This window comes from Podarcis liolepis (assembly GCF_965112155.1).
Source record: "Podarcis liolepis genome assembly, chromosome: 4".
Classification (NCBI taxonomy): domain Eukaryota; kingdom Metazoa; phylum Chordata; class Lepidosauria; order Squamata; family Lacertidae; genus Podarcis; species Podarcis liolepis.
In genome coordinates, this window is record NC_139558.1 from 48284346 (window position 1) to 48293956 (window position 9611).

General features: G+C 48.4%; 1 protein-coding gene and 1 long non-coding RNA gene across 3 annotated transcripts; one reads left to right on the forward strand and one right to left on the reverse strand.

Annotated features, from left to right (window-relative positions):
* Positions 1 to 257: 257 nt before the first annotated feature.
* On the reverse strand, positions 258 to 4628 carry LOC310704666. The gene is made up of 2 exons (XR_014524952.1): positions 4518 to 4628; positions 258 to 1192 (listed from the first exon to the last, which is right to left on the reverse strand). It is a non-coding gene; the product is annotated as an uncharacterized lncRNA (long non-coding RNA).
* Positions 4629 to 4637: 9 nt separating this feature from the next.
* On the forward strand, positions 4638 to 7054 carry MID1IP1 (MID1 interacting protein 1). Of its 2 annotated transcripts, none has more exons than XM_083498396.1 (2): positions 4638 to 4771; positions 5280 to 7054. In XM_083498396.1, exon 2 carries the CDS (start codon positions 5607 to 5609, stop codon positions 6114 to 6116), a length of 510 nt encoding a protein of 169 aa, XP_083354522.1. In that variant the 5' UTR covers positions 4638 to 4771; positions 5280 to 5606; the 3' UTR covers positions 6117 to 7054. The 2 variants fall into 2 exon arrangements, with proteins under 2 accessions (XP_083354522.1, XP_083354523.1); XM_083498397.1 differs by lacking the exon at positions 4638 to 4771 and adding an exon at positions 5068 to 5119.
* Positions 7055 to 9611: the final 2557 nt, after the last annotated feature.

Consider the following 9611-nt stretch of genomic DNA (forward strand, 5'->3'; position numbering starts at 1 on the left):
AGACAGAAAATATAGAAGATCCTTCTTAGGTACGAGGTACAAGGTATAGAAAGCATATAGAAAGCAACCCTTCCCTCTCCCTTCAGTAATAATACCATTTAATATATATGCATTACATGGTTTAATTGTATTGGGCTGTGTGTAACCCACCTTGGGACTCCATGGTGAAGGCCAAGTTATAAATGCCTATGAACGAACTAATAAAATCAGCCCTGGAAGGGACTTATAACAAACGGAATACACAATGCACGAACATATGCCAGCAGTTCCCATTTATTTCAATGGGGCTTGCGCAGGAGAACTTCCCATCGGATAATTTACGCCTACAGCAACTGTTCCCACCATAATCGTTTACATTTGCAGATGCACTGACTCTGCTTTAGATAACGTAAGCCAGCATTTATGCCAGCTGTATTTTTGTGGGTATTGATTTATGTGAGGGTGTATAATGATGAAATGAGTCTAGGAGGCTGTAAGTAATATAAGAGGTTTATTCCCGTTCCTTTCTTACAGAGGAAGCGCGGTAAGAGTGTGCGGGAAATAAGGGCCCATTATGTCCCGGTGCCTTGGCTTATTGTGGTTTATAGGTTGCCAGGGCAACACACTCAGCTACCATTCCCTTCCCCTCCCCGCCACGAGACCCTCATGCTGCTCTTTCAGCTGCCACTCCTTTGTTGCCACGGGCGCTGGAGCAGAAAGAGAATGCGAGCGTTGTTTCTGATTGGGCCTCGCCGAGCCTTGCTTATTAGCATATGAGGACGGAGTATGACAGGCAGGACGAGAGCCGATTGGCTGAGGCTGGAGGTGAGGCTGTGGGGTGATCCCGGCAGGCCGCTAGCTCTCGGACTTGAGCGGGAGTCGACTCCGGGAGGCCGCGCGCGAGGCTCTAGGGCGCGCGCGCGCGCTCGTGCTCGAGTGTCCTCCTTTACCCCTCGCGGCGTCGCGCGCCGATCCGTGTCAGCTTCGTACTGCTCCCGTCTCCTTTTTTGTCCTTCCGACGGGGCTTCCAGACGGCGCGCCGCGTGTGTGCAGCTTTGGGGAGCACGCGGGACCGGCGTGTCCAGTTTGGCCGAGGGTGGTGTTCACGCAGCCGAGGCGTGGAAAACCACCTAGTGCACGCCCAGTTGTACATGATTCAGGCTTGCCGGGATCTTCCCGTCGTAAAAAGTCGAGGCAGATGTACTTGGTAGCCCTGCCAAATGTGAAATAAGAAGCCAAGTTAGGCTGCCAATAAGATACAAATAGAAACTAAAAGCACAATTCCACCCCCCACCCGTGGGTAAGAAAGGGATCGGACGAAATTTGCTCGCCATTTTTTTCCAGATTGGGGTGGGGACGTTACAAACAACCTTCCTTTTATAGGGAGAAGAATGACGACCCCAAAAAAACAACAACCCCGGGGTGTTTGTATTGTATCGTTTCTTCCATCCATCTGGGCTCGAGAAGTAACTTTGCCCTCATGCAGGTTTCCCAAAGAGTATTAAGTCCCACTGAACTAAGTGGGGGTTGCTTCCAAGTAAATATGGATGTATGAGAAAATGTACATCTCTCTCCACACCCCTACTGTCTGCTAACTGACTGCAACCGATATTTCTTGCCATGGAAAACCTGAGTAGTCTGTGTTTAATAAAAATTCTCTGCTCCCTACAATCTGCATAGGTCTATGCAGGGTTGATGGGGGAATTTAAAGCTGCTGGACCTGCAAGAAACAAAACTAGGATGGGGAAGTTGTGGCCCTTCAGATGCTGCTGGACTACAACTCCCATCATCCCAGGCTATTAGTTATGCTAACTCCAAAAACAAGGGTGGGGGCTCCTATTCCCCATCCCTGGACTATAAGAATATAGTGGAATTTGCACTTAACTTGTTTTTTTCTATTGTAAGCCACCCTGTGACCTTACCGTGAAGAACAGATAAGAGATGAAATAAACAAAGCCCTGCCTGCAAGCAGCCAGAGACTTCTTTCATATTTTCTTGTCTGGGGTAAAGTGAGGATGAAAAGTCAATGTTGGTGCATTTTGCACTCTTTCACCCCAAATCTTTCCTCTGGGAGATGGAAGCAGCTGGGGATTATTTTGATCCAGCAAATGGCTCAGTGGGAAAGGGTCAGAGCTTTCCTGAGACGGGGTGGGGGGAGAGAGAGTCTTGTTAGACTAAAGTTAGAAACTCAAACAAAAAAAGCAGTTGGTCCCTAGCGAGGTCCCCAGTCGGCTGCCCCACCCATTGCTCCAGCCTAGAAAGGGTTAAGTGGCTCCTCAGAGCTGTCTCCACATTTCCATTAAGAATGAAACAAAACAAACAAGCAAAACCGCCCACTGACTGCTCAGCATTTCCCTGCCTCTTATCTGGATTGATCCCAGGAAAGAAAAATAAACTGAATTCTGTTTCTGGAGACTCCTTTTTTGTGATAGGAAATTGTGGAGGCACAGCAAGCTGGCCTTTTGTCTGGGATTAAAGGACATCTTTACTTCTGAAATGAGAGGTGTTTGGGGCTCAGTCTGGTGCAGTAATGGCCTCTCACTACTCCAAAGTCATCTTCACTCAACTGGGCTTAATGGCATGCTCCACCAGGGCAGACCCAGCTATGAGGTGGAGTACTGCTGCCAGCATCAGTGCCAATTTCAGGCAAGAAAATGCCAGAAATCAGGGTGATCTCCCCCAAAACTGATGCTGATTACTGGCACCACATCTCCATCACTGGGGGACACAGCCGGTCATAGCAGCAGAGTAGGTGGTGCAGGAGTGCTAGGCATGGTGCCTCAAGCGGTGAAAAAGGAAGTGCCACCCCGCTACTGCTGTTGCTGCCAACACCACCACCAGTGCCGCCATACCTGCTGCTGCCACTGCCACCCACACAGTACGCCCTGCCACATACCCACTCCTGGCAGAGAAGCAGCACCGCCATCAGCACTCATTTGAGGTGAGTTCTCACTCAAAATAATGCAACATCTTGGAAGAAGTAGGCAGGGCCTCTGTGGGGGGGAATCTTGGGGGCATTCACCACCTGAGGCTACAGCTGACCAGGTTGAGAGTGTGTATATGAATCAGTGCTGGATTACCAAATGGGCAAAGTAGGCACTGGCCTATGGGCCCCACACCCCATGACAATGGAACAAAATAATATTGATATGATCTTAAAATAACATTACAATCAAACTTTCTTAGTTCAGTTTTATCCTGCCTAGGGGCCTCCACAGGGTTTAATCTGGCACTGATATGACTTTCCTTATCCACCAGCTACCTTTTACTTCCATGCCAGCACCAGCCAGGATACTGCCTTAAGAGGAAGCAGAGACCTAAGAGGACAGGGTCAAACCCGTAAAAGCCACCCCTGTTTTGTTTTGCGGACTTCTACCCTCTGCCACTGCATGGAGGCCTGGTGGGGCCCTCTGCCACCACAGGAAAGCCAAATGAGACTTGCTGCTGCCACGGCCTGGCCCCTCAAGATTGGGGGGCACTCAGCCCTGTCCTCACATATGCCCCCCCATAGAGTTGGTGGCGTGCTTCTGTGCCAGGGGTGGATATGTGGCGGGGCACTTCCTATTTCACCACTTGAGGCAAAAGAAGTACAGTGGTACCCCGAGTTACATACGCTTCAGGTTACAGCCTCCGCTAACCCAGAAATAGTACCTCGGGTTAAGAACTTTGCTTCAGGATAAGAACAGAAATCGCGCAGCGGCGGTGCGGCAGCAGCAGGAGGCCCCATTAGCTAAAGTGGTGCTTCAGGTTAAGAACAGTTTCAGGTTAAGAACGGACCTCCAGAACGAATTAAGTACGTAACCAGAGGTACCACTGTACTAGCCTGTCACTCCTGCCCCCACCTGCACCCCCAACTCTACTGCTAGTGTGATCTGCAGCATCATAGGAGCCAATTACTAGGGCGTGAGGTCCCTTTGGCCCCCCAGTAAAATATTTGAGGGGGCTGCCCCGCCAGTTGATGGGCATTGCCATTCAAATAGTGTGTGCATCCCGCATCATGTCATTGATTTCGGGTGATATCACCCTGTCGCTGACTTGGAGCATGATCTCGCCCCAAATCGGCGCCGATGCCTAGCACCGCTTCTCCGCTACTGGCGGTGGAGCCCCCTTCGCCCCCGATACGAGCTGGGCCTCTCGGAGCTGCCTTCTTTTCCTTTGGTCTCCTCGTGGGGTGTGGGGCTACGCTCGACCATTTCCCTTCCCCCTGCTGCCACTAGCAGTCGCCGGGTACGCGCAGCGCCCTCCCTCCCTCCTGGGTGCCGGGAGAGAGGCGGAGCCGCCGCCGCCTCGTCCCCGGTGTTACATGTGGTCACTCGGACTGAGACGCCTCCTCCGCCCCGCTTCACTGCAAGGGGGTGGCCCTTGGAAACACCTTGTTTTAACATACACGCTATAAATACGACTGGCTCAGAGCATGGGAGCAGAGCTGGAAGCGAGACACCGGGACGCTCACAGAACCGGCCAGACGCAGCCAGTGTGAGCCGCCGCTCCGAGCCCGGTGAGTGAGTGGCGAGGCGGCGGCGCGCTGCCCTACGCACCTCGGCTCGGCTTTGTTCATTTGCAGGCGAACAGCTGTGCGCCCCTGGGTGCCTTGTTTCTGGGGCTGGGTCAGGTCGACGGGGCGGCGGGGAAGGGGGCTCGGCCACGGCTGACGAGCTGAGCTTCCTCAATCCAGCTCAGTCTTTTTTCTTTTTACTGAGTGCCCGGGGGGACTGGAAGGCAGTTCCCTTTAGGCGGGAGGAAACCCGGAGTGAGCCGCGGTCGGCTTCCTCTTGCAGGCTCGCCTGTGTCGGTATGCAAGCGGCTGGGGTGGGTCTGGCGGGAAAGGGGTCTGCAACGGAAACAAACGAGGGAAGAGGATGCCGAGTTTCCAGCTTCTCCGGATGGGAGCCTATTGCCAACTCTACCGAGGGCAGACGGCAGTTTTTCAGGCTCTTTGCTTCTGCTCAGAAGCACTTTCCATTAGCTCAGAGGTTTTCAGAACGGAGATCTAGAGCCGCGGAAGTACTTGCATTGATGGGATCTGGCGGGCGGGTGGGGGCAGGGAGACGCTTATTCAAGTGGTTTCCTCGCCCACATCCCATTTTCTCTCCTGGATCTCCTGGATCTGGGTTTGAACGCAGCTCTAAACGTTAAGAAGGTGGGGGGCGGAACACAAAGCAAGCTTGGGGTCAGAAGAGGCTGAGGCATAAAGAAAGGCTTGGAGCTGGGCGGGAAGCGGAGGGAGGCTTGCTGCTGCTGAGGGTTTGGGGCAAGGCACGGGGCTGGTCCTAATCGCCATCTTTTGTTCTCTTTCGCAGCCACTCCTTGCAGCAGAGGCTTTCTTGCTTCCAGCCGGCAACTACTTACTGGGAAGCTGGGCGGAAAGACGGCTTCGTCCTTGGCAAAGAGATACCTTGAGCCAGGGGGAGAAAGAGCCGGCACGCTCGCTTTTTTTCTCTGAGAAAGGAAACCAAAGGCGGGAAAGGAAAGCAGCAACTTTTCATCAGTTTGGCGCCTTTTAAAACTCGGGCCTCGCCGTGATCCCATCCGAGCAGCTGCTCTTGCTCCCCGAAGTCTTGCTCGGCGCCCTTTTCCTCCTGCGACAGCAGCAGCCCAGCCCTGCCGCGCCTCCGCCAGCCGCCAGGATGATGCAGATCTGCGAGTCGTACAGCCAAAAGCACTCGCTCTTCAACGCCATGAACCGCTTCATCGGGGCCGTCAACAACATGGACCAGACGGTGATGGTGCCCAGCCTGCTGCGGGACGTGCCCCTCTTGCTGGAGGAGCTGGACGCGGGCGGCGGGGAGCGGGAGGCCTCGCTGACTCCCAACGGCGGCGCCTACTGCTCCTGCAGAGACATGTACAGCCACTACGTGCTGCTCAAGTCCATCCGCAACGACATCGAGTGGGGCGTGCTGCAGCAGGCGAGCGAGGAGGCCGCGAGCCGGAAGAAGGACAAGCTGAACGGGGGCCCCGGCGCCGTGGACATTAGCCGAGGGCTCCCCGAGGACGAGGAGGTGGAGGAGGACCTGGAGAAGCAGTTTCATTACCACTTGAGCGGACTGCACACGGTGCTTTCCAAACTGACGCGCAAGGCCAACGTGCTCACCAACCGGTACAAGCAGGAGATCGGAGGCAATAACTGGGGACACTGAGCCCGGGAGGGGGAGGACGCGGCCAGCCTGCCTGCCTGCCTGCCGGGGTGAGAAAGTCAGAGGACGTTTGAGTTTGTAAAGGGCTAGGGAAGAACGTGTGTGTGTTTGTGTGTGCTGAGTGCGAGAGAAGCAAATGCTCTTATGTGGCTTTGTAACTGGAGCAGAGAAGGAGCATCTCGGGAGCCAGTGGCGAGCATAACAGCAGATGTAAAATTGTATGTGTCTAGGAGAGAAGAATGTGAGGGCGGAAGGGACTGGCTTTCTTGCTAGGCATATCCTAGTGGGGTTTTACTGTTGGCAACGCTGAACATCCATGGAGGCGGGGTGATGAATCTCTGCCTGGTGTAGCAGGCATAACCAGGTAGTCGAGTATAATATTTCCAGATTCTGAGGACTCTGAATGATGTACAGTGGCCCAGGCCAGTTACTGAAAGAGTGTGTTTGTAATCACTGGAAAACTGTGTGCACGCACATGTGTGGTGGTGGCAATAGTAGTGGCGATTGCATCACTTCTTTCATGTTTTGCACTACTTTTGTAACGTTAATATATATGTATATAAAGTCTTAAGAATTCTCTTTGCATGCTCCTAGATCTGCAGGCGTCTTATTTTTTACCAACGCACAAGGATGTACATTCATTACTATTAATTAAACTTTTTTTTTTACAAGCGAGGTGAACAGTTATTGTTCTCCTTTAAGCAAAGTTACTTACCTTTCTACATTACATTGAACTGGTCTATATGAGGCTGCAATTGTGCTACTTAAGAACTATTTATACTCAGTTGCAGAGGATGGAACCAGTTAACTAATGTGCACCCCAATTTCAATGGAAAGATAAAAGGGTCTCATTGTTGTACATGCATTGAAGATTTATTTAAAACTTTTTTTATTCAGATGTAGAGTATATTCTAAAATAAATAAGCAAATATATTGACTAAGATGGACTTCACTGGTTTTTATGTTGTGCCTCTACTAGAATTTAATGCTAACATCTATTTTGCAACACACAAACTGTATATGAAATGATTCTTGACATTATCTTTTTTGGAGGGGTGGGGGGTATGCTTGACCTAGTTCACTACAGGGATGACAGGCCTGTATTCCCCACTCTCCCCCTGTGGTGCACAGGGACAGGCCCATACTTATTTTGTACATTTATATCCTGGAACACAAATGTCATACAAGGGGTTCTTAGGATCTCTGCCATCCATTCAGTAACCACATCCAGACTTGCTTTGCTTCCAGGCCATCCCCTCACTCAAGAGGGTATGAACTCACAGCTCTTATTATGCCCTGCTATGCGTGGGCAATGTGCCCACTGTATATTGAACTGAGCCCTTTTAAAACCAGAGACAGTTTTCTTATGGACTTCAGTGAGAGGTAGATTGCACGACAGTGCAAGTTAACTATCCATCTCCGCAGTTGCCTTTCAAAGCAACATATAGTTAATTTAAAAGAACCTCAACAAGTAGAAACCATGTTCTCTTAGCTCTTCTTCAAGTTGCCTTTACAATTCAACACCTACAGTGAGTGCAAGATATTTATATGGATGCAGGTCAATCTTTTAAACCTAGTTATTTAAGTACCTTAAGACTTGGTAGCTACTAATCAGATTTAAGTTACTTAACTCTGCAAGTTATATATGTTGTGACATGGATGCTTCTAGACTGTTCTTTGAATCAACAGCTTCATTCTGTGGTATTTTCTAGTTTAAATCCAGGTATGCTATCTTGGAGTCTGAACCAATGTTTTCCTATTTTTTCAGAACATATACATAAAGTGCATTGTGGTTATATTCATATGCACCCAGCCTAATCTGGAGTCCTCTTAAACCTACTTTTAACAACAGAGTAGTTGTTTGGTCATTTCAGCAATACCATTTTAAACAAAAAAAAAAAGCCATATAATGATGTAAACCCTTTAAAGATGCGGATGCATTTTATAGATTCAGATCTGAAAATTCCTTTGGGCTTTGTTTCAACTTTCTGACAATAATATGCTAATGCAAAAGCATTTCTGGCTGTTCTGGGCTATATCTTTGAGGGAAGTGGAAAAATAGAAAAGGTACATAATCCTGCTGAAGCTAAGCACTCTTACATTAGTAAAAATGATATAATTGCTCTTAAAATGGTTTAAAAAATTGTGTCTCTTTTATAATAAAATGGCTTAAACTGAAATCTTATTTTAAGGTTACAATCCTATGTCTCCTCATCCAGAATTTATCCCAATACAATCAATGGTGCTTAATTTTGAGTAGACAAGTGCATAATTTTTTCTTTTAAAAATGACTTTATAACTGGAAAAAATGTCACTATTAAACCTTTTAGATGTGATGGCAGCCACCAGAGGTGGAATGGATGGCCTTACTCTATTTTTAAAATTCATACAATTTTTAAAAGTTTTTAATTAATATTATAGTCAAACCAAGATTTTAACAGTTTTTATGGAATTCACTTATATTTTAATATGTCTTCAATTTTGCTTTTTTAAAGTCAACATTTACTTTAATAATCCTGTCAGCAACAATGCAGACTTGTTTTTGTTTTGTTTTTTTACACTACCCTCAGCAACTTTGGACAGTTAGGGATTGAGCAGGGCCAACTGTCACCTGTTCTGGGTACTCTATGCTGGTCAGCACGCTATTTAAAATTTCCCACCATGCATTGGAGCACTGTGGGAAGTTTTAATGGCAACCTATTTATATTTCCCACAATGCCCTGACACAGTTACTTTAGAAGTTCCAGGACATTGTGGGAAATTAGAAATGGTAGGTCATAGTCATCTGCCACTGGTCTCAAGTAGCACTGGCCTGGTTGGGAAGCACTGACCTGGAAGTTGACCCTCAGAGGGCACTTTGTTGAGAGCACCCCCAAATCTGGAGTTAGTTCAGTTCCTGGGAATTCTTAACTTAGTCTTCAACTCTCTACAGTTTTCCAACAGTAAGTCCTCTGAACTCAATGAGACCTGGGAGTAGACATGGATGGGAATGCATCACAAGGAAGATATCATAGGAACATGGGGAGCTGCTTCTTGCCAGGCTAGACTATTTCTTCATTTTGTTCAGCATTGTCTACTCTGCCAGGCAATGCTCTCCTGGGTCAAAAGCAGAGGTCTTTCCTATTACCTGGGATACCTCCTGTATATAGATTATGTTTACCACCAAGCTATTGTCCCTCTCCCTAAGCTAGATATGCGAGGTGTTTAGTTTGCAGAATGTCAGCCATGATGCCATTGCATTCTTTTCTATCTGAATCATTTTTAAGAAGTCAAAGAAAGTGATTTTAGTTCATTAAGATATTTTTCTGCATACCATGCTAACATTGTTATTAATGGGTTCAACTAGTAATTGCATCACTAATGCCATAGTAGATGTTACTCCCTGAAGTTAGGTCTCATGAAACATTCCAACACTGTCTAGAGATGAAACAGAGATACTTTACTTTATCGGGAGTTTTCATATTTACATTTTTCTAAGCTGCCTTCAATCGTAACAGG

Coding starts and splice junctions, on each gene's coding strand:
- MID1IP1 (XM_083498396.1), top strand. CDS start 5,607: ATGATGCAGATCTGCGAGTCGTACAGCCAAAAGCACTCGCTCTTCAAC.